Below are 24,349 nucleotides of genomic sequence, written 5' to 3'. Positions count from 1 at the left end.
AGGAGAGGCCCGGCCGAACGCTGCTCCAGAGGCGGCTGGGGGGCACGGACCGGACTGCACCGGGCTCGGACAGGGGGGAGGAGGAGGAGGAGGAGGAGGAGGAGGAGGAGGAGGAGGAGGCGGTGGCAGCCACCCCACCCCCGACCTCCACCCCGCGGCCGCAAAGGGCGGCCGGCCGCACCTGTGCCCCGCGGCGCCCCCGGCTCGGCTTGACTTGGCTCGGCTCGACTTGGCTCGGCTCGGCTCGCCCCGCCCCGGTCCCTCCCGGTCCCTCCCGCTCCGGGCGGCGGGGCGGGCCCGCACGGCCGCTATTTGACCCCGCACCGCGCTCCCCGCGCTCCTCTGCCGCTCTCGCCGCCGCCCCGACCTCGCCCGCCCGCCCGCCGCGCTCGCCCCCGCCATGCCGAACATTGTGCTCTTCAGCGGCAGCTCCCACCACGACCTGTCCCAGCGGGTGGCGGACCGGCTCGGGCTGGAGCTGGGCAAGGTGGTCACCAAGAAGTTCAGCAACCAGGAGACCAGGTGCGTGCCCCTGCCCTGGCCCTCGCCGCGCGTCCCCTTCCCACGCCCAGCCGGCGTCATGGGCGCGCCCCGGACACACCCCCGTGCGGCGGCGGGGCCCGCTCCGGTGTCACCGGGACCGGCGGTGGGTTCCGCTCCGGTGTCACCCGCCCCGCTGTCAGCCCGGGCTGGCGGCGGGTCCTGCAAGGGCGGCTGTGCCGGTGCGGGACCCGCGTACGGATGGCTCGGTGCAGCCGTAGCTGCGGGAGCCGTGTGCCGTGTGTCCCGGGGCCGTGTGTCCCGCCCGCACTCACTTCTGCTTGTGCCCCTGCCTTCCCCCGCCTGCACAAGCACCGCACTGCGGTGTCGCTGCTGGGTTGTCCCTTGGAGCGCTCCCGTCGGGAGTTCCTCGGCCGGAGGAGGGCTGGCACGGCCCTGGCCGGGTGAAGAGCATCCTCCCTCCTCTGTAGTGGGAATGGTGTTTGCACAGGCAGCCCGTCTGCGATGTCAGGCGCATCCTGCCACTCGCAGATAATTAACTGTGCAGTTAATCAACTTTACATACCGAGAGATAAAAAAAGTCCTATGAAGTAGGGTATGCTGTGCAGTTTTTAAACTAGGTCTTCCCTACTTACCTACCTATATCTGCATACAGGCAGATATGAAAACAGGATGCTGGATTAGATTTTTAAAAGCATCTAAGTCAAATTGCCCTTGCAGAATTTGTTGCAACTGGTCTTTATTTTGCATTAGCAGCCAGGTGTGTGTATGGTGAACCCATTGCAGCTCCTGTAGGGCTCCATTCCCTAGTCCAAGACCGATGGTCATGCATGAGAGTGATACAGGTTGTTGTGATGGCCTTGGCTCACTCCTGGAAGCGCAGTCATTGCAGATTCCTAGCCAGCCAAACACCAAAACTAACTGGTAACAGTGTAAAAAATCCTCTGTGAAACCATGAGGACAGCTTTGCTCACCTGGAGTCCAGGAATGTGCTTGCCAGGGCTTTTTCTATCAATATTGCCTCTCTTTGCTAGTGTGTAATCTTGGCTTTCTGACCCACCATTTTCATTTGCTCAGTTTTAATGAAGAATTTTAAATTGAGGTGACAGTGGTATGTTCACCCCATGAGCTGGTGAGACTGCAACTGCTCCTCTGTGTAGGTATGTGGGTGTAGGCTGCCAGCTGATTCTGAAACACAAGCCCCTGCTGTAAATAGCTGGCTAGTCTCTGAGGTTCTTGTGTGTTTATTTTCATCTGTTCTTGTTCTGAATCTCCTGAAAAAGCATGTTTTCATTGCTTCCTTTGAAATATTACCATGATGTGTTCTACAATTGCTCTCACAAAGCTTGTCCTTTTCTGTCTACATTTTTGCATTCTCAGTGCAGTTGCTCTTGTTCTAGTTATGCTCACTGGCATTACTATAAACCCTCTTCCATTGGTGTTTATGCAATCTAATGTTTGCACACTCTAACTCTTCTATTCATTCCTGATTAAATGAAAGCTTAAATCTTCTCTCAATTCTTTCCAGCCCCATTCTCACTTTATTGCTCTTTGATCTCCTTTCTGCATGATAAAACTTAACTTGTGTATTTGGTTGCATGAATTCCTTGCTAACTTGTTTAATTTTTTTAATGTTTCTTCTCCAGAGACACTTATCTTAATCTGTGCTTGAAACAGCAAACAGCAGAACTAAATTGATTTAGATTTCATCCAAGGTGGAAATTTATCTCAATTTGCATATTTATTTTATAAGTAAAGTTAATTAAATTCTGGGCTTCAGGATACACCTATTTTTCCAGGTATGGAATATTCTATTTAGCATTAAAACCAAGGTAGTGGGGACTGCAGTATCTCAGTGGTTTTGCTAATCTAGTAGTGCCAGTTTATGTTTTTAGGCAAGTAGCAATGTACACATATGCTGAATGTATTTATTAGAAACATTATTTCTGGTTGCTTCTGTTGCCACATGGCAATGCTGACATCTTTTTTATTTATTTTATTCCCTGAACTAATATGGTTTAATGTTTTCAACCTATAAGTGTTTAGGTTTTATTTGTTTTGTTTTGTTTTACAACTTCCTTCGAGAGTCTAATCTGAATTCCCTGTTTCCCCTTCAGCAAGTAAAGTTTTATCCACTACATATTATTTCAAATATTTTTTTCAATATTCTTAGCAACTTACTTCAGGATGTTGACTTTCCAGTTTTCTAGACTAATGTTCTCAATAAAAAAAATCCCCAGCAAGAATAGTAAGAGAATTCCTCAACAATGTATTTGAAATTATACTACAGGTAAAGTTGAAACTTATGCAGAGCAGTTCTTTCCTGAGGCATCTGGATTTTCAGTCTTTCTATACTGTTAAACTGCATGTGTATATAAGCAAAAATTTACTTTTTCCTATATACACCAGCACAGTACTTTTTAAAAAATTTTCTTCCATTTTTAAATTTATAAACAAGTGTATTGGCATTATGAAATACACTTGCAGTATTGCAGAATCCTAAAACCTGATAGTTAAAAAGCTCAAAGAACCTTAAACCTTCCAGTGGCACTCCAGCAATCCCCCATGCAAACAGATAAGCCTGGGCCCGAGGGTCAAACTCTTGTTTTGTCAGATCTGTTAAGTTAGCAAGTTGCAGAGAAGATTTACCTTTTGTTCAAAACTCTGTTTTGCTACTTGCTGCATTCTCTTAAATATAAATGATGCATAAATTGACAACTGTGTGCAGCCCAGGGCTTAAATCTGTGCAAGAGGTCCTAGCTGGGAGCCTTTCACTTGAGAGTTGTAATTAGTCTGGCTTGCAGAATAGAGTGGAGGGAAGAGTTATTAAATATTTTGCATTATATTTCAAGTCAGACAGGCTTTAAGTTTCAGTCCCAGTTCTCAGCAGCTGTAAGTGGGTTTGAGAAATTGATGCTGAGGTTAGCCAGGGGTAGGACCACCACTGACAAGCACTGTGGCTAAACAGCCAGTGCCTGTATGTTTACAGCTCCAGAACATTTAAAATAGGAAAGGCTCCTCATTTTTATCTGTACAGAGACTGGTGTATCTAGCAACAGTATCACAGTCATTTTCTGATTGAGGCAATCTATATTCTTTCAGGTTCTGTAGCTGGTAAATGGAAAGCCTGTGCTGAGAAACTGGGGAAATTGCTGCCAGGACTCAATCACTGCCTCATTTTTTTCTTCCTTCCCTTTAAACTGTATGGAAATGCTTTCATTTAGCTGGCTGCTAAAGTCAGGCAGCCCTACCAAATGCAGCACCAGAGCTCCTCACTAAGCTCTGGTTGTGGATGATAACTCTGTTAGTCTGCATGTGTGTCAGTTAAGTGCCAGCCACAGTGGCATGGAAGGAGCTTGGGTGGCACCACCTTATTTATCTGGCAAAATGATAGGGACTGCAGTGGGGGCTTAGACAGTTTATCTTCTTCAAACCCCAGAAACCAACTGTCTTCAGCAGTTTTGAGGCTGGAGAAAGAAGTCCTTAAACAGGGATGGCTGTTGTAGCCTCAGCATCATGAAACTGTTTGACTGACATGTAACAGATACATACAGATATTAAATACTCTGCAGCTCTTTGCAAAATTGTCTTCAAATACACTGAGGTGGCATTTAATTAGAGTTGCTGTACAATTAAACCCTAGTGCAGCTATTTTTGGTGAGTCAATTGAAAAAAATATGATTAAATGTATTACTTTGTAAATAATTTTATTTTCTTTCAAGGTAGGGTATTCTTCCTTCTCTGAAGACTGTTTATTTTAACTCTGCCCTTCATATACTTGTTATTCTCAAAATGGATAAACTGCTCTCAGATGGCATTCTTTAGCACACATTTTTCCTGGTGAAAGATGGTTAGTGCTGCCACCCATTCCTGTGAGGTTCCTGGCCTCTTGCTGTCAGATTCACTGGCTGAAGTGAGTTTTGTAGATTTTCTTAATCCAGGAGGAAAGGAATTGAAGTCCTGCCTGGCACATGTGAATTTGAAGGCTTCCTACCCACAGCCTTATTCAACTGCTGAAGTTGGACTATTTCAGAAATAGCAAATTAAAGTGAATCTCATTTAGCTTTTGCAGAAGGAAATATGGAATGACTACAAAGGGACATTGGCTGCTTTATGGGAAAAGCTGTGCTGTTGATATGAGAGCCATTTTTTTGTGAGTAAATTAAACTTGATTTCATGGGCTGAAATGTGATCTTCGAAGTTAGGAAAAAGTAGCTGATGTTTCCTTGGAGAATCCCGGATGGGTTTGAGTTAGTATTTCACACAAAGTGGAAAAATGAAATCACTTTGTTCCATGAAGAAAGTAACTGAAAAAAGAGCAAACCTGGAAACTTATGCCCTAGGGATTTACAATTTGTCACCTGGCTTTAAGACTTCCTTCTTAATCCCCCATCAGCATCCTTGCACTGCAGTTGTCTCAGATGAGCCATAACTCCACTGCATCTCGTGTAACCTGGTTCCTTTGTGTTCAGCTGGTGTGGAGCCATGAGCTGTATCACCCTCCCTGAGGGGATGCTTTGGTGTTTGCAGATCCCTGCCCATGGAATGAGCAAGCTCTGGTCACAAACTGGTGTTAGGACAGCTGAAGACAGGAAGGACTAGGGACACATGGGGATGTGAAGTGTTTCCTCAGAGTGCCCAACAAGTGATTCCCAGCTGGGCTGGTGGTGGTCTGCCTCTCTCAGAGGGGACAGCTGTTTCCCTCTCTCCCAGCTTGCTTACACTGTCATGAGCTAGAGGAAGCTGGAGAAATAGATTTTACCAGCTTGGTTGGAGAACGTAAAAATTGTTTCTGGACTGCACACTGTATGTGTTAAAGCCATAACAGTGTTTTGTTTGTATAGGGAATTGAAGATGCAGCAAATATGGCCATTTATTGCACTGTTCATTTCTCTGAATTGGAAAAGGACCCAAATACTTTAAAGCTTTTGGTTTGAGACTTTCACTTATTTGGCCTTGCCGTATGTGGTGCACTTTTGTCTTTGTGTAGATGCTAAAACTTGAAATTTAAAAACAACCTCCCTCCCCCCAAAAAAACTCAAACAAAACAAAACAAGAAAAAAAAAACAAAAAGAAAAAAAAACCCCACAACACCACCTTCCCCACCTCACTCCCCCAAGAAAAATAAAACAAAGGCAAGCCAAACAAAACCCCCAATATGTGTGGATAATGGCTGGCAGTCCCAGGTGTCCTGAGGTGCAGAGTTTGGTACTCAGCCTTTGAAGAGTTTTTGCACACATTCAGACTTGTTAGACATTCGTTTCCAAATGTTTGAGGGTAGTTTTTGGGCTGCCTGTTGTTAAACCCAGAACTTGCTCAAGAAAAGGTGTTTTCCTCTTGCTGTGGCAGGCTGTGTGCCAGAGTGGCGGATAACAAGATATTTCCTATCTTCTGGTGTTTACCACACCAGTGCTCTGCATCAGAGCTGGGCAGTTGTTAATGGAGATATAGCAGAAGGGTTGTCTTGGAACTGTGGAAAAGCCTAGAGTTGAGGGGACACCATGGGTGCCAGGAGATATGGGATCCCTGTAGCCTTAAAACCAACTCTGGCATTTTTATTGTTTCTTTCTTGCTTTGGGCTTTGCTGGTGTTCACTTTATGATGTAACATCACATCAGATGAAATATTTGCCCAGTGAGTTGAAACTCTTGGGTTGAAAGACTTTACTCTGGGAAATGTGTTCCCAAAGGTAAGAGGTCAAACACACCCTGCTGCTCAGTGCTTGCCATTGGCTGGGTTTCAATGTCTTGCAAACTCAGCATGTGGATTTGTTTGATCACTTTTGAGATATTGATTCATTTGCACACCGTATGAGGACTCTAGACCTTCATTTTTGGCCTCTTCTCTGGGTGTTGGAAGGGCCTGAAGTACACATCTACCTTTTTAGCATCTATTTTCTTGAGAAATCTTACTTTTTATAAGCATAGCTAGAAACTTAAACTGCTGTAATTATTTTTAAAAATACATAGGACCCTTTTAAGTGTATAATTTGAACATTGTAGCCATGTATTTGCATTATTTACCTTTGTAGTCTGGCTCTGCATACTTAATCCCATTTCCCACAGCTGCTTGGTTTTTAGTTAGAACATACAAATTTGTAATTCCCATCACTAAGTTCAGTTGGGACTGCACTATAAATCTGGCTCAAAAGGATCTCAATCTGTGATTACTCCTCATTCTGATTTTTGGTTAATGGATGCTTCAGCCATTGAAATGTTTGTAACCTAAGTGGGTTTCATGCTGTATCCTTAATTCACTGGTTGTAAGTCTGTCCAAGTTTCTACTTGTTAAATGGAACACTCAAATCAGCCTTTGCAAGTTGAAGGCAGATACCAACACTTAAGCATCATGTCCTGTTTTATGTGTATCTTTCCCAGCTAGAGCCTTGTGCTTCTGGATGCCAAGCATCTGGCTCAGAGTTAATTACCTTTGTTTGCTATTGATTTTGTAAATTTCCCTTTTAAACACAATTGTGTGGTGTCAGGGCTTTTAATGTGCAGGTTCTGTTGACTCTTCTTGAACAGAAATTTATTTAAACTGTTACCAAATAGGTGAATTTGATTAAATTGCATAAAACAAACAGAGCTTGTAATCTTGAGGCAAGAGCTTGTGTTTGTGTCCTTCCTCTGTGTCCTGACTATGTGAAATTGTTTAAATAACCTCATAAACAGTTAATAAGGTCATGATATAGATGGGGGAATTTAGTAGCAATGTTAATAAGATAACTGTCACAGAGTTTGACTGCAGTTAGCTTAGCGTTGTCAAATAGATATTTGAAATAGAACATTCAAATACCTGATTCTGTAGTTTATAGTCTTTTATTGGTTGCCTGAATATGGAAAAAAAAAGAAAGGGATGGGGCAAAAAACCCCCACAAACCAAAACCAACCCTAATTGCCAATTCCCTCCCTCCAGTAAAAAAAAAACCAAAACACAAAAAAACACCACCCAAACCCCCACCAGTGTGGTTAGTACAGGCTGTATCTGCAACACAATGACTGGTTATCTTTTACTCTGGCTTGGGGAAGGTGAAATAGGCAGCTCTGTGTGTATCTGTTGGTTGAGTCCACACAATACCTCCCAGTCTTTGAGAAAGTAGATAATAAGAGATACTGATCTGTTGTACAGCTCTGTCTTGTTGGCTGGGAAATGTGACTACTTACATTTCTATGTCACAAGTAAGTATGTCATTCTAGCCTTAAAAACATGGCTACACATCTTTTTCAAATGCACTAAGAGAGAAAGAAGTAGGATGTTTGTTTTCTAAGTTGTTTACAAGTTGATGTTTATTGGTAGCCCAAAATCATAAGAAAAAAAATACAATTAGTGACAATGGAAAAATAACATGGTATTAACCAGACCTATATTTATCTGAAAGTATTTTCCTTGACCCTCTGAAAACTGTGATTTTTAATGATGTGCATAGTAGTGACAATTTTTAAAAAGAGTAAAACAGCTCCAAGTGTTCTTTCGGTATATAGTGAACACTAAGATCATATACTTTTGTCACTCAGCCAATGTTTTTCCTAGTATGCAATGTTAGACTGTTAAATTAGCTGTTCCTTTTTTTTCTTAAGTAATAAAATAATTTTTCTTTGGGCATATTCCAAAGGTGTGGTATGAGACAACATTCATTATAAAGCAGGTCTGTGTAACTGCTGAGTCAGGGTGCAATTAGAATTTTTTAAAGCACTCACGATAACCACAAAGCTATAATAATGATTGCAGTCACATCTGTAAGCTTGTGAGTAGGTTCCTCACATGGAGCTGGGTTTGTGTTCAGAAGGGCTCCTACTTAGGCCTGCCTAGTTTTTTCCAATCATGTATCACACTTAGTATCTTGCTGAAAAATGTTATGTTTACCAAAACTTGTCCAGCTTCAAAAAGGGAAACGAAGACAATATTTAAATCAAAGCACAATTCTCTGAATGGCCTCATTCCATTGATCAGAAACTTAGAGAGGAAAATAACAGTTTTGTGCCTAAAAATTGTCTTTGTGGAATAATGAAAGCCTCCAAAAGATTTCCTGACATATCTGCAGATAATGGTGTTCCTGATCACCTCTGTCCTTCCAGAGACCTGATGTTTGATGACTTGCTTTCTTTTGACCTTAAGAAATCCTGCTAGTAGCATTCTTAGGCAAAAAATGTATTCAGTTAAGGAGAAAACTTAATACAGGATCTTTGGATAGTTTGTTTGGGCCTGCAGAGAACTCAGATAGGGCAGCTGAGAGCATGTACTCAACTGTCTTGATAGTGATAAATCAAATGTGTGCTTATCATTAAGATGGTTAAAAGCAGTAAATTCCTTTCTGCAGAAAGCTCATGAGTCTTACATAGCACCCTGAGAGTTGATAAACAAAACTTGTTAGGACTGTGTTTGACTAGAGCAAGCCTCAGCATTGAAGGACTCTTTAGAGAAATTATTCTACCCACATCTGGGCCATTTGGATGGTTTCCAATCAGAAACTCGAGCTTATTTGTGTCTTGGGTAAAGGTACAACCTTGTAAAAGTTCAATACATTCTAGCATTTAATAACTGAGACTAGCATAGTAGAGCATGAATTTGCAAGGTCTGATCACTTAATTATTTAGGATGTCTATGTTTTGTGTACATTGTACATGGATTTAGGGAAAAATAAGGTTTTTCTGTTATATTTATGTGTAAGTTTTGAAGTAACAGATGTGAAAAGTTAGTGTGGTTCAGCAGTAGATGTCTTTTTCTTGGATCTAGAATTGAGAAAGGATTATGCATTCAACAGTTTGTTTTATTTTTCCTGTTTAAGTTCAATTTAATTTTTGAATTCTGTGGTCTGAGCAGTGGTTGATCCCAGAATTTGTCTTGAAATCTGTGGAAGAACAAAAAAACTTAGATACTCACATAAGGAACCAAAGCATGTAAGCACAGTCAGGAAACAGAACACAAAATGGCACAAAATGAGAGCTGAGCAGTGGCAAGCTCTTGATTGGCAGCCTTAGCTTTTCTGTAAGATTTTTCTTTTAAAAACACTTTACTTGAACATCATGGTGTAGATTTTATTGCTGTTGTTTGGTGCTGACCTGATTAAGACCATACTGGCTTATATTAAAATTGTCAAGGAGGCTCTTATAGAAATCGCTGTAAAAATAATCCTACCCTAAATGGCAAGTTTACAGAAGACCTATGGTAGTTTGTTAAAACACAACTGTTTGGGTTTTTTTTATTATTTTTTAGTAATGCCTTTCCAGTAATTTAAGTGTTGAAATGATCATCTGCTCTTTCAGTGTAGAGATTGGTGAAAGTGTGAGAGGGGAAGATGTGTATATTATCCAGAGTGGCTGTGGAGAAATAAATGACAACTTAATGGAGCTGCTCATCATGATCAATGCTTGCAAGATTGCATCATCCTCCAGAGTGACTGCTGTAATTCCATGTTTTCCATATGCCAGGCAAGATAAGAAAGACAAGGTAGGTAAGAATTGTCATTTTGGAAGGCTTCTATTCACTTTGCTTACTTGAAATTTTTTGAGATTAACAATTTTCATAAACATTTAAGTGATTTGAAAGATTTGATTTCCCCCCCCTTTCCTCTTAGTATAATGTTCAGTTAGTTTATCCACAAGGAATGGAGCGAGACAAATTAGTTTTTTTGTTTGTGTTTTGATAATTGGCATGCCTTCAGTTTGCAAAAGTAGGTATATTCTATGTGTGTGGTCTTTGCAGAGTACTTTGCTAGCAAACTGCATTTTATGGGATTGTTTATCCTACTTTTTCAAAGTTGTTTTTTTGTTTTTAAATCCCTATTAATGTGGAGAGAACACCTTTTTAAGCATTATAATTGCATGGAATTAAATACTGAATTCAAAGTGCTGTAACAATTATGTAGGTAGGTTTTTTCCTAGATGGTTAAACAGAGCAAAATGGAAGGAACTGATAAAATCCACAATACATAACAGAAATTACCAAAACCATTATTTTAAAAAAATTATATCGGTAATATTTTTTTTTTATTTATGAAGACAAGAAATTGTATGGAAACCCTATAAATGCTCTACTGATTTTCTTGCCCTTTTCCTGAATTTGGTCTGTCATAACTGATGAATATATCAGTACAGTCCAGTTGGTAACACAATAACAAACCCTGTGTGGGAAGTGAGACTGATTTTAAAAAAGAAAACTGGACTTTATCTCTACTATATGTACAAAAAAAGACCCTTTGAGAGGTTATATGAATTGTGCTTTTACCTAAGCTCACTTGAAAAGAAGTAATAAGAAATGTAAATTTGGCTTTAAAGATTGGATTGTAACGGTTGTGTTTTTGGAAAATTGTCTCTCTCCTTTACTTTTTATAAATGGACTGCCTCCTCTCTTTCACTTTGGGCATCAAGCCATTCTGCAAACCTTCTGTTGATTTTGATATTCTTTTAGATTAAAAACCTAACAGGACTGAAGTAATGGAGAAGCTAAAAATAATGGCAGTTATTATAAAATATGTAATAGTCAGCCTGTGATATCTAAGAACAAAACTAAAAAAACTTATTTTCTGGTATATTAGTTCTTTAACTGCAGGCTCTGTAATAGCATACTACTTCAACGAAAGTCTACTTGATATACTTTCAAAAATGGAATTCAGGAATTAAAATAAAAGGCCCTATTCTATGTCTACATCTCTTGGTACTTCATTTTTGCTGTGTTTTGTAGTGGATGATGAAGTACTTTATACCAAAAGACCTTGAAAGGGCACCAATATGCATTTTGTTGCTAAGAAGGGAAAGCATCTCACTATGTTTTGATTTCCCACTTCATTTTGGGAAGTTCTGCTGTACCATCCTCTAAGTTCTTGGTGTGGGAAAAGGAAGAATATATTCCAAAATTTCCATGCCTCTAAATTGTCGTGTCAAGGGTACCCAAATTTCATGTGGCAGACTTCCAGAGATGTTTTAACCCCACAGTGTGGTGGGACAGTGCATGCCATCCAGGAACATTTTGTATTTCAGAAATGCTGTGGAAAGTGATTTTGATTAATAGAGATTTTGAGATTTTTTTTTTCCCAGACTGTTCTCTGTGTGTCACTGAGTTCCACAATTGTAGGCGTATATTTTTTGTTGCTGTTGGTGTTTATTTTCCCCCCTCAGTTTTGCAATTGAGAAAATGTTTGCCATCTTTGGAAATTAACCTTGGTAGTTGACCTCTGTGTTACAAAATAAGCTATAATACAGCTGTCAACATTGGGCAGCTTATTGACAGGGACATCTTCCCTCCTGCTTGCATCAGATCACTTGGTCTTTGACCCATCATGAGCGCACGAGCTTTGTGTGCTGCCTGAAGTGTCAGTAAAGTGCCAGCCATTTTCTTCCTGTGATCACACACATATTTTCTTCTATGGTGGAAGACATTGCTGTAGTTTGCTTGACTTTGAATTGAAGCAGTGTAATCTTCAGTACATGGATGTTGTTTTCTAGTTTGAATTTAAGTTAGTGGCTTTAATTCATTATGAACTAAATAGACTGAGTCCTTGCTGCTTAAAATAAGCATGTATTTGTTATACCTCTGGTGCAGTTATGATTTCTGAGAACAATGAAAGAGCTCTTCATTTTTTCATGTAAGGAAAGGGCCTTGTAGTAAAAATCTTAGTCTGAGCAATTTAGTCTACTCTGAAAATTTTAGCACTAAACCTGAACTATCTTTAAATGAGAAACAGATTAAAAAAAAACCAAAAACAAAGGCTTACTGAGAATGATAAAAAAGTCAGTAAATTAATTTAGATACAGTCAAGTGCTGCCCTAAACTAGAACATTTCTGATGCACAAGCTAGGTAAACTTAAAAATAGCTCAGATGTTTCTGTGCTTTGACTATAACTGCATTTATGCATCCTCTAATTATGCCAACCTTCCAAGATGTGGGCAGGAAGCATTTATGTAGGATGCTGTAGAGATGCCTTTGAGATAAGTTAGAAGTAGTGACAGATGAGTTTGGTGTTCCACAGCTCATGTAACTTTGTTTTTTTGATTTTAGAAGGGGTCCGTGGAGCGTTGGGTAGGTATAATTTATTTTTTTTTTTTTTATCTAACACTACGCATTTCCATTAATATGGCCTGAAAGGGTGAAACTCACTGGGTTACATTATGTATAACTAGGAACATTTTCAGTTTCACTTCTTGATTTCAGTTGTGTTTCACCTAGGCCATGACAGTAATCCTGTGGAATAATTGCTACAAGAAAACCCCTAGATTCTAGTTTAAAAATTATTTGGATATTCAAGATAATGGCTGTCAATTTCTGAGGCTTCAAAGCAAATCTCTAATTTTTGAGATTATAAATTTGGTAATACATTAGTGAATATTTGGTATCCATACACTTCACAACTGGCTTTCTTGGAAGTGGAAGTTCCAGTTATAAATCTTTGGGCTTTCTTTGGTTTTCTTTATTTTTTTTTTCTGTTCAGTGTGCATGTGATGAATATTGAACAAGACAATGTACTAAGATGCTTAAAGGCAACAGAGCTTTGATCTTAATGGACAACTTTTACTTTCAGCTATGTGTCCTTTGCACAGTTACTTTTGTGGTGTTGTTTATATTAGCTTTGTGGATTCCTCCTGCCACTGGTAATTCAAGTGATTTTTAACAATTTTGTTTCTGTAAATAATCTAATGCTGCATTTCACACTAATAATTCTGAAAATAATCTAAAATTACATCAAAGAATTGAACAATGAATACTGTGAATCTGTGTTTTTACCTCTGTCATCAGAAGGGAACCTTACAAACTATGTTATAAGGAAAATCCTGAGTTCTCATTCACCTTTGTCATCCAAGTTTCTGAATAATAAGGTCAGATTGAATGAGGTACCCATGAAGGAATGTGTCTAGCCTGGAAAGATAGGATAGTACAAGCAGGAGAGCAAACCTCTCATTTCAGATTTACCTGTTAGTCCAGCTTTAAACTAGAGGTTTGGAAAGAGCTGGGAAGAGAACACTGCAACAGAATGAAAAGAGTAGATACTATTTTTTTTTTTTGTTAGATGTTGACAGAGATTTGAGAGTATTTTGAAGTCCAGCTTAAAAGTGTCAGGTGCTAAAATGAGCTGAAGTGATCAGGAATTCAAATGGCATGAACAAAAATTTGCTACTAATAATAAAAATATCCAGAAAGCTTTGGACAACTTACAGAACTGAACTTAAATGAAGAGCAGTGTTGTTCTCAGTAAGTGGAAAATCAACTGTGCTGAAGCAGTAACGATGATGAACTCTTCTGGAAGTGATATGCAGCTGAATTGCAGAGATCTAGGGAAGTGCTGGCTGGTGCATCTGCTTTCTGTGTGTCTTACACTGACAAAATGGTGGTGGTGTTCTGTGAAACACAACACACAAAAGGGATGGTTTCCAAAATGAAGAATTTCAGTAATGATGGTGATAAACTTGATCTGGCCAAAAAACGAGACTGCAGTATCTCAGTTTCTATTCTGGAAGTGTGTTGCCAATCTGCAGGTTTAAACAGAGAAATGCCCAATGTCCACCTAAGCTAGGAACAGTTTTGATGAAAACAGTTATGATGAAAATACAAATGGAAAAGCATCCAGGCTAAATTGTCAGTGATTCAGCTCATTGTCACTTATGCCCTTGAGCATCAATGGAAGGAAGGCAGAGGTACCCTGTAATTGTGTGTATGAGCTGGAAGGAGAGGAAGTTCCTGGAAGGTGAAATGAGGCTGTTTGATAAAGAGATGTAGCAGGAGAGAATACAGTGCCAGCAGAAAGCAGTCTGATACTGAGATGGAAACTCTGACTTGCAGTTCTGCCTTTATGCTAATGTTATTGCCAGCTATTAGCCTTATTTAAAGATTAGCAAAAGAAAGCAGGAGGTTTTGTTTAGTGTAGAGAAAACTGTCTAGGGAAAGACAGGTTTTTACAGAGCTTAAAAAAATGAAAAAACTTTGGAGTAACTAAAAAATAGTGAGGTATCCTCCAGTCAGAGTTCCCTTGTTTTTGTTTGTTCTGCATCCTTGATGCTTTTAAAAACCTTTTGACATTGGCATTAACTTTGCTAATAAGATTTTTATTCTTTTCATTCTTTCTACTTAGGATTTATTCAACCTCCCCTGTGCCTTTTGGGAGTTCTAGACTCCTAGTTGCATCCAGGAATTAAACAGAAATTTATAAAAAAAAGTCAGGGTAAAAGACCCCTGCCAACAAGGAGCTGCTACAAGCTTTACTGTGTTGTGAAGAAATACTTGATACTAATGTTGTTTTAAAGTAGTGTTCTCAAAAGTTGGGTCCATTTTACCTTCCATCTTTGAATTTTGCAGGGTTTCTTAGAATAAGATAGAATGGAGTGTTTCCGTGGAGTAGAAAAGTGAAGTTAGCTGAAACTTTTAAGTAGAAGAATTGGAAAACTATATCCCAAATTTTATCTCTTTAATACAAAGCATTATTAGGCAGACTGTGCAAGCTGATTTAGATCTTCCTAAATGCTTTACTTAGTTTCAAAACCCTAGTAGCAAGATTGACAGGCTGGTTTAAACTAAAATTCTGAAGCTTTTCATATCTAGAGTCCAGATATTGTAAAAGGAAAAAACCAAGAAAAATAGCTAGTCTTCTGATTCCGTGCATCTAGTCAAAATATTTTTTAAATGTAAATGTTTGTGCTTTATTTCTCAGAGCCGTGCACCAATCTCTGCAAAACTTGTTGCCAACATGCTGTCAGTGGCAGGGGCTGACCACATCATCACCATGGACTTGCATGCTTCTCAGATCCAGGTTGGTTCTTACCTGCTGTCCTAGAAGCTCTACTGAATTAATGTGACAAGCTGATAGTAATTCTCTGTGGCTTTGGTCATTATTTTGAAAGGCTGTGTACAGAACTGTGAGGGTTCAGAGAAAGTCTTGCTGCCTGTTTCTAATGAAACTCCATTTTAGAAAGAAACCAGTCTCGATTTTATGAGGTGATTTTGCAGTTACTTCAAATATTTATGCATTGGAGCTGTGGTAGAATTTGCCAAGTCTAATGTAAGAGCTTCCAGAATATAAAATATACTGGCTTGGGGCAAGTTCTCTTAATCTTAGCCTTGTCAGAGATTATAGTATTGCCCTAGGTAGAGTTTTGTTGTTACAGCCAAGGGTGTAATATTTTCTTAAAAGAAGTGGAGATGGAGCCTGGCAACCCTTATCTGGCTTACTGCTGAATCCAACAAATCACAAAACCTTTGCCTCAGACACAGAGCAGACATAATTTGTCATTCTCATGTGTACCTTGTTTTAAGAGAACTTATTTTTTACAGAAAACACCAAATCTTTCAGTTCTGGCGCTCCATTTAATCAGAATTTCTTACTATGCTAGATGGCTGTCACATAAATAAAAAGGTCTAAACCAGATTTTTCGTTTTTACAACTTGTACCAAGATTCCATTTTGGTTTGCATCCTCCCCATGTTGAAATACTGCTGTTAATGTCAAGCAGTTGAAATTTGTGGAAGCTGAGTATTATTCACTGGATGTTTTGAGAGCTTTTCACTAGCATGAATTTACTTGAGTGCCTGAAGGTGATCATCTTTCCTGATTTTTATATCAATTGGGAACACCTGTTTCCTTTTTCACTACTCTTGGGTGATATTTTTCAAGACCTTAATGTTTATTTGACTTCAGCAGCATTTGACAGTAATATCAAAAGCAGAATTAGACCAGTGTAAAATACCAATGAAGTTCTGCCATTTATGAAAGGCAAAGGCTGGATTCTTTCCCTTTGTCTTCATTCCAGGTAAGATACAAACACATATTTATGAAACTCTTTCTCTTTTGGACTAGGGTTTCTTTGACATTCCAGTAGATAACCTGTATGCAGAACCTGCAGTCCTGCAGTGGATTAAAGAGAACATTCCTGAGTGGAGAAACTGTATCATAGTCTCACCTGATGCAGGTGGTGCAAAAAGGTACTCTACAAACCTAAACCAATTAGATGTACATATAGTTAGTGGTTAATGATCTAGTTTGTCTAGTCTTCTATATTCCTCTATGAATTGTGCAAAATAAAGGGTACAACACTGATGAATCCAACTGCATTGTAGAAACAGAACAACTACTTCTTCCAATGCTGTTCATGCTTAAAAACATTCAGGAGCTTTCTATACTCTAAAGATATTTTTCTCTCTCCCTGGATGTGGCCTCATTAGCTGAATCCCTCCACCAGAGGGAAGAGATTTTCCCTGCTGTTTGCCTCTTTAGCCAAGTTGCTGCACCTCTTCCTGCTTCGCTCTGGAATTGCCTAAGCTTCCCTTCTCTGTCAAGGCATATGGCCTATTCCCACTCTACCTGCTGCCATTTAGGTAAGAGCTTGCTTGACTCATTTCTTTTTTCTTTACATTATTGCATTTCAGATGTAAACCTGCTGACCCCAAGTTTTGCGCTACAAATACTAGAAAAAGGGACTGAAAGTTTGAGTGGCAAAGGGTAAAAATAGAAAACTTAGTTCATTGGAGGCTTTCTTCATTCACGGCATGTGTTACTCATTTAGCAGACTCTGTTTTATTTGGTATTGATTGAGCATAAACCAGTGCCAAAGCTCAGAAGCAGGCTGGCTGGTGAGGTCATAAAGCATGCCATTGAGGCAAAATGCATATTCTCAGGTTTTATTGCTCATGCTGCTTCTGCACAGGGAACAAAGACAAATGAAGACAGACTCCTGTAAGCCCATAGCAATTTAAATGTCTGAACTGTAGTATGGGGAAAAGTGTTAAAGACTGTCATAATTTGATTTTAATTGAAGTCCTTGAGTCTGTTGTGAGCGTTCATGTTGTAATGATCTTTAGGGAAATATGACTGAGTGGAACTCCTAGTTGTTGATTTGGGTTTTTATTTAGATTAATCAAATTAAGGATGTGAAGAACATAGAAATAATTCTAAAAGATCACTTAGTCAGTTAAATTTCTTTGTTCCTATCAGGATACTGTTATTTTTGCATTTGGTTTTTATGTTGGTTTTGTCTTTAATGCAAAATGCAATCTTTACTTAGAATTCAAGTCAGGAGGCAGCATTTTTCCCCTACCAAATATTTTTGCATTATCAAATTAATGATACAAGTTTATTTTTTGAAGATAACTCTCACTGTATTTAGTAAAGATAGTAAAAGAACAAACTGCAAAAAGGCAATCAGAAGTCTGTAACAGGTGAAGTTTATTATTAGAAGCTTGTTTGGCCACGAGAGGTCACCCTGAAGAGTTTTAAAAGATCTTTGTCAAGCAGATGTATGCTAGGGGAATTATTAATGAAGTAAGCTACTTGATTACTAGTCAAGTACTGTGAAAAGAATTATTAATCACTATTAACTTGTTTGGGTTTTTTTGTCCCTTTGGCTTGGTTTCAAACCCTGCAATGGTATTTTCCAGTTAGAGTGTTAAAGTGCACATTCCCGTAGGCTTAGAATTTACTTCCCCCTACTTTAAATTACCTAGTGTGACTGGTATTGCAGCAGCTTAATAAAAGCTTGTGAATAGCTGAAATGTTTTCAAAGCCAGGCACTTAATGACAGAAAACCAAAGTCAACTCGATTAAAAAACTGATTTTTGGGGTATAGCTTAAGACACTCTGGTTCATAATTAGCACTGAATTAGGATTGCTTCTACCTGTCTCATTCCTTGCAAATTTTTTGCTGTGGTAATTTGAAAGCCAGAAGACAAAAAACTGTGTTTTGTGACAAAAACATTTGTATGACTGTTTTTTCTTTAAAATGGTTCTCTAAACGTGGTGCATTTTTTCCTGCAACCTAGGGTTACTTCAATTGCTGACAGACTGAATGTGGAATTTGCACTCATTCATAAGGAAAGAAAGAGGGCAAATGAAGTGGACAGAATGGTCTTGGTTGGTGATGTGAAAGACAGAGTGGCAATTCTTGTTGATGATATGGCTGACACATGTGGCACAATATGTCATGCAGCAGACAAGTAAGTGTTATTATGGTCTGTCTCACTCACTGCACGGCTGATGAATACACTTGTCCTCAAAGCCTATAACCCATCCTGACCTCTCTAGTATGAAGTCATTCTGACCCTTGAATTGATAGGTCACAGTTCTGTGATTCAGCTGTGTCCTCCTTTTGAACATGAAATTGAGAAAATATTTACAGAAATATATGATCTGTACCTAGGAAGAGCACAGAATAAATAAAATGTTGTAACTTGAAAAGGGCTTGGGCCATCTAGTGCACTTTACGGTTCTAAGGCAGGAACAACAGCTCAAAAATGATTCCCTCTTTGAACCTCATCATGGAGCCTTTCCACTCTTCTCAGGCAATCTTTAACAAAGCTTTACTGGATTTAACACTAAAGTGTTTTTACTGTAATGTCCAGTGCAAATGTAATATTACTTTTCACTGTACATCTTAAGCATAAAACTACTTGTCCTTTTCATCTGCGGAGATGAGCATAAGTTTTCCTGTCTTCTGTCTGAAAGTAGGTTGAAGAGTTCTCATTTCCCTCTTGAGTAGAGTAACTTGAGTTTGTTCAGTCTTTCCGCAAGGTTTTAGACTTCTGCTCAATTGTGATGCCTTCTGGATTCCTTCCAGCTGGTCTACTTGAAGAGGAGCTTGTGAATGTAGACCCACTATCCTAACTAAGGCTCTAGCAGTAGAACTAAGGCTCTAGCTGAGCAGAAAGGATTATTTATGGTTTTCCAGGTGCCTTTATAGGGGTTTTTTTCAGGTTAGTAGTAAGGCTGGCTCGTGTTAATCTGGTTCTCAACCAGCACCCCAGGTCCTTTTCCACCAGACAGCTTTTCAGCCTCTCTTCCCTGAGCCTGTGGCACGTCATGGGGTTGTTGTGACCAAAGTCAGGACCTAGGACTTGGCCTTATTGCACCTCTTGCAAATGGCCTCAGCCCATTGATCCAGCCTGTCCAGATCCCTCTGCAGAGCCTTCCTGCCCTCAGGCAGATCAGCACCCCCACCCAACTTGGTGTTACCTGCAAACCTAACTGAGGGTGCCCCCACTCTGTTTGTCCAGATCCCTGATGAAGATGTCAAATGGGTTTGGCCCTAGGGGTACCCCACAAGTGACTGGCTCCCACCTGGATAGAACTCCATTCACTACCGCTTTCTGGGCCCAGCCATCCAACCAGTTTTTTACTCATTGAAAAGTATACCTGTCCAAGCTACACAATGCAAATTTCCACAGGGGAATGCTGTGGGAAATGGTATGAAAGCAACAAGTGAGTTAGACATTGTTCTTGGTGGTTTGAAGTAGAGTTAATCTCACAAGTTTACAGTCTTTAGTTGCAGACTTGCTGTTTGCACCTATATAAAGGATGTCAAAAACTCACATGTAATCTTGTGTTTCTTACATTTTTCATGAAAATTTGATGAAATTTTGCAGAGATATTGTGTAGTTGTTTGCTATCTCCATCCTAATCTACGTCATACCTCAAAGTATTCTTTTAGGCTGTGCCCTTTGCAGATCACAAATTGCCTAGCCAACATCTTTTTAATACTCTTGTGCATAGAAGTTAATTACTGTGAAAAACCTTTCTTTCCTGTTTGAGAGAAGCACTCTTTATTTACCTACAGTGCATTTCTAGAGACAAAATAGACCAAATTCTAAAACTGTCAATCACCTTCAATGTATCTGCAGTGTTCACTAAGAAAGATGCTTTAGCTTCAGTGGTATTGCCTTGTGTCACGTTCTTAGCATGAATTAGTGTTTTTCATTAATGTCAAATCCAGGTGGGATGTACTTTGTGTATAATAAGACTCATGCACCAAAATACTCCCTAGAACTCTTTTTGCCTCAGCAACCTAGATGCATATCAAGGAGATGAGCTAAGGAACATATTTTCAGATACAACAAATGACTTTGTGATGATCTGATAAAATTCCTCAGGGCCTCTGTTTCTAAGGCTAAGGCTAGAGAAGCAGGTAGGACATAGCTGAGCATCTGGAGGCATTGAGGCCATTAGAAACTAAATTAGGATATTTTGAGTCATTCACAAGGTGTTCTAGTTCTTTGATTTATACCTTTTTCCTCCTCATGCATCACTTCACTGAGTGCTTGGATCAGCAGCATGTCTTCCCACAACCTTGCAGTAAGCTACGGTTTTAATCATTAACATTTCTTCTTCCTCAGAAACTCCTTCCAAGCAGAACTGTTTGAATTGCAAATGAAAATAAAGGGGGACAATAATGGAGGCACAATGGAGTTGTGAATATTGCTATCCAACCTATTTAATTTTTTGCCTGGTTAAGATAGAAAGCTTGTACTGGAGTTCATTTTTATGTTGTGCTAGTGTGGTCAAAAGCACAGCATTGTAGATTAGTAACACTGCTGCAAATAAGAACATTTTAATTTAATTACAATTTTTGTTGGGGATTTTTCTGAGACAATTCAAACTTCTTCAGGTTATACAAATATCAGAATTATTTTGTAGTTATTTTATACATAGGATTTCATAAGTAAAATGCACTTTAGAGATTTGTATCTGGCGTCATCTATAACCATATATGTACACATGCATCACAGCATGCTATTTTTGTGTGTTCTACAGGTTAATGTCTGCTGGAGCTACTAAAGTTTATGCCATTCTGACTCATGGCATCTTTTCTGGTCCTGCCCTCTCTCGGATTAATAATGCTTCGTTTGAGGCTGTTGTGGTAACCAACACAATCCCCCAAGAGGAGAAAATGAAACATTGCCCAAAAATACAGGTACAGTGGTGTTATGTCATTTCTTTAGACTCAGTATTTGTATTTTACTGCTCACTGGTGGTGCTAGAATTTGTGGCTTGAGATGAAATTAATATTCTTAAATACATTGTTTGCAAAACATTTTGCTGAAACATGCTAAAGAACGGTTTTAAGGGGATTCAGGTAATATAATAGGGCACTTCAAAATAAGTACGCTTGATTGTTGAAAGAGTGACAAATGTAAAATTGACTGGGTTTTTCTTCTTTTTTTTTTAATTAATATTATTCATAAAATATTTGGATGTAGGACCTTAGTTATTCTGTTGAGGAGGCCACAGAAATCTTAGGTGACATTATTTTTCCTTGAAAAACACAAGTGGAATTGTTCTGAAAAGTCCCGTGTCCCTTTTGGAGGTTTTGCTTAGTATAGAGTGGAGCAAAGCATAAAGGATTGAGGTTTTAAATTAATTACTGGATTTTTTACAAGCTTAACATTTGGTATTTATTGAAACAGGGCAAGCACTTAAAAAGGTGTACTTCCTTTAAATTGTATTTATGTCAAGCAGACACTGCCATCTGATGGCAAGAATAGTGGGGCTTTTTGACAGCATGCCCTTTGTCAGAAGTACTCAACAATATGAGCATTCAGTGATCCTAGTCAACGCATTCTTACTAAATTTTTGAGTTCTTATTTGGTATTATTGCAGTTCTTACGTATATATTCAATGCCTAAGCTTTGTTTTATTACTTTCTAGAAATAAAAGCTAAAAAGGTAGATGGACTGTTTGTTGATATGGCTCTAAACTGCATTGTTTATTGCTCTTGGCATGCCATCAAATTTTTCTCCTCAATTTTTCTTTCAGTTTATTGACATTTCCATGATCCTGGCAGAGGCAATTCGAAGAACACACAATGGTGAATCAGTGTCTTACCTGTTCAGTCACGTCCCCTTGTAACTGCAGGGGATTACACTGCATCTTTGCAAAGGTCTCTTAAGCTAGCACTGTTTTTAACTATGCACATCAACCATGAGAAATTATTATCTTTGTACAATTCGAGAGCTTGTATGTTTAATTATCATATTTGTCTTGTAATTAACATTTGTTCTTTGTAAATGGGCAATAAACCTCCATCTTGCAGAAAACTTAAGAATTCTTTTCAGAGTCTGGAAGTCTTGTGTGTTGTGCAAGTTCTTCTATGTGTCTGTTCTCGCATTTGGCTAACTGCTGTGTCAGATCCACTTTTCTATACAGAACTACAAACTGTTCACAGAACTTAACAGGATGTACATGTGTAAGATCGTTCTCTGTGTTAAGCTAAATGCTACAGACCTGAGTTTCTTGTATCTATTAATCTGTTGGGGTTTTTTGTTTATGTTTAAGTACCATGAACAGTATTTTGTAAGCCCTAATATGTAAAGGTCATGTTAATTTTGAGGAACTGTTAACACATACATAGGATGACCTGTTTGATACATTTAATATTCACCTTTTTCCCCACAAGATATTTGGGGCTGCTTTTTTCTTTTGTAAAGCTCTCATCACATTAAATTGTTTGCTTAACATCTATTCTGTAAAGTTGCTGTCTTGTAAGATTGATGTTCCAGTATTATTAGTATCACTTGTCTAAACAATGACCAAGCTTTGATCATGAACAGTTTGGTGTAAATTTCATTTTTTTTCTCTGTCATTTTAGACATTCCCTGATTGTGATGGTAGGAATAATTTTATAAAAGCTTTCCTGTCAATATTATAAAGATTTATTGTGCCAAGTCCAAACAGAAAATTAAACGCACTTACACAGACTGGTCTGTACCATCGTTGAAAAGCATCTGAAAATAAAGGGGTTTTCAGCCTGCACAGTCAGTGGATCTTCTCCAAATTCCTGTTACAAAATACCACAATATTTGACTGTGCAGTGAGTGAGCTAGGCTACAGTAACAAATAATGAATGCTTTAACATTAGAGAATTAAAGTCATTATGAAAAAAATTTTTCCTGTTGTATTATGGGAGAGTTTATGGTTAAATATGGGTAATGCAGTCAGTAATGGATTAGGGCTGGGGGTCGGGCTCAAAATTGTAATTTTGTAATTAGGTCTTTGAATCCTATTAGGAACTGTTTTCTGTCTTTCTGTTAGAAGAGTAATGTGTATTAAAATAATATCCCTTTACCTGGATCACAGGAACTCAAGTTTCCTACCTGAAATTGCAGTTTTTAATTGCAAAAGCATTGCCATACTTGAGAAGTGCTTCCTTGCTATAGTGCTGTATACAAAAGTCCCTTATTTCATCCAATCTTGCTTATTTGGAGATATATTTATAATAATACAATGATGGATTCTAAAGTGAATTTTTCCAGTTAAGACAATCTTCAGAAAGGTTTGTTTTTTTCTCTGAGAATAAATCCAATTGGTCTTTATTTTTTTTCCCCCAGTAATTTCTGTGAAATTATTTTCTTCTACATGAAAATAAGTAAAACAGAATTTCACGTGTACTGCTTTCAGTGATGAATACAGAAATAGAGTATATAAACTCTTGTGGTGAGAATTCAGTTCAGCTGCTTTTTCTCAGAGAAGTTCCTCATTAGAGTTGTATTTTCAGAATTATGTTAGAACAGTGGAAATGAATTTACAGTATTTGGTAAGGAAATTTCTTAAATGCAATATCTCATAATCACATTATTTTGCAACAAGGTTGTTAGACCCCAAGTCTGGGGCCACATAATTATACCAAGTTTACACCAGATTACTCCAAAATAGGCATACAATACCATTAATGCACTGTATCAATTCACTTGCTTTATGCATCAGATTGTTGGAAGCAAACCCACTCAACTGCATTTAACAGGATGAGACTGGGGAAAGAGCAGAAGGAAAATTGTAGAGCTAATCTTACTGTATGTGCTGCAGCTTGTGTGCCCAAAATGCTTCTGAAGAGTTACAGGTGACTTCCAACAGCTCTATCAAAACTGCCTCTGTTTTGACAGAATTTAAAGCCATGAGAACAGAAAATGGTGAGGGGTTTGGTGTTTAATTCTCTGTGCTCCCTGGTCCATGCCTGGATTCTGGTCTGAAAATCTGTCAGTTCAGCCTGGTGGGAAACATTCCTCTCTCTGCAGCATTCTTTTGAGATAACTGAAATTATACTCCGTTACATAGCAGAAATTGGAGGATTTAGCTCATTTAGTCTGTAAGCTTTACTTTTAATCA

General features: G+C 38.8%; 1 protein-coding gene across 5 annotated transcripts; it reads left to right on the top strand.

Annotated features, from left to right (window-relative positions):
* Positions 1-283: 283 nt before the first annotated feature.
* On the top strand, positions 284-23,123 carry PRPS2 (phosphoribosyl pyrophosphate synthetase 2). 5 transcript variants are annotated; one of them, XM_064709705.1, is made up of 9 exons: positions 398-522; positions 2,148-2,300; positions 9,765-9,948; positions 12,497-12,517; positions 15,138-15,236; positions 16,280-16,404; positions 18,238-18,411; positions 21,002-21,161; positions 22,004-23,061. In XM_064709705.1, exons 3-9 carry the CDS (start codon positions 9,844-9,846, stop codon positions 22,094-22,096), a joined length of 777 nt encoding a protein of 258 aa, XP_064565775.1. In that variant the 5' UTR covers positions 398-522; positions 2,148-2,300; positions 9,765-9,843; the 3' UTR covers positions 22,097-23,061. The 5 variants fall into 5 exon arrangements, with proteins under 5 accessions (XP_064565595.1, XP_064565688.1, XP_064565775.1 ...); XM_064709525.1 differs by lacking the exon at positions 2,148-2,300 and having other exon boundaries at positions 284-522; positions 22,004-23,123; XM_064709798.1 differs by lacking the exon at positions 2,148-2,300 and having other exon boundaries at positions 401-522; positions 9,770-9,948.
* The last annotated feature ends 1,226 nt before the right edge of the window (positions 23,124-24,349 follow it).

This window comes from Zonotrichia leucophrys, chromosome 1 (assembly GCF_028769735.1).
Source record: "Zonotrichia leucophrys gambelii isolate GWCS_2022_RI chromosome 1, RI_Zleu_2.0, whole genome shotgun sequence".
Taxonomy (NCBI): domain Eukaryota; kingdom Metazoa; phylum Chordata; class Aves; order Passeriformes; family Passerellidae; genus Zonotrichia; species Zonotrichia leucophrys.
Note: the sequence above shows the minus strand (reverse complement) of the source record. Positions and strands in the feature narration are given on the sequence as shown.

What these genes read in the sequence shown, in the direction of transcription:
- PRPS2 (XM_064709525.1), top strand. Translation starts at nt 401, where the DNA reads ATGCCGAACATTGTGCTCTTCAGCGGCAGCTCCCACCACGACCTGTCC. An exon ending in TTCAGCAACCAGGAGACCAG is followed by an intron (nt 523 to 9,764) that starts GTGCGTGCCCCT and finishes CTGCTCTTTCAG; the next exon opens with TGTAGAGATTGGTGAAAGTG. An exon ending in TGCATGCTTCTCAGATCCAG is followed by an intron (nt 15,237 to 16,279) that starts GTTGGTTCTTAC and finishes CTTTTGGACTAG; the next exon opens with GGTTTCTTTGACATTCCAGT.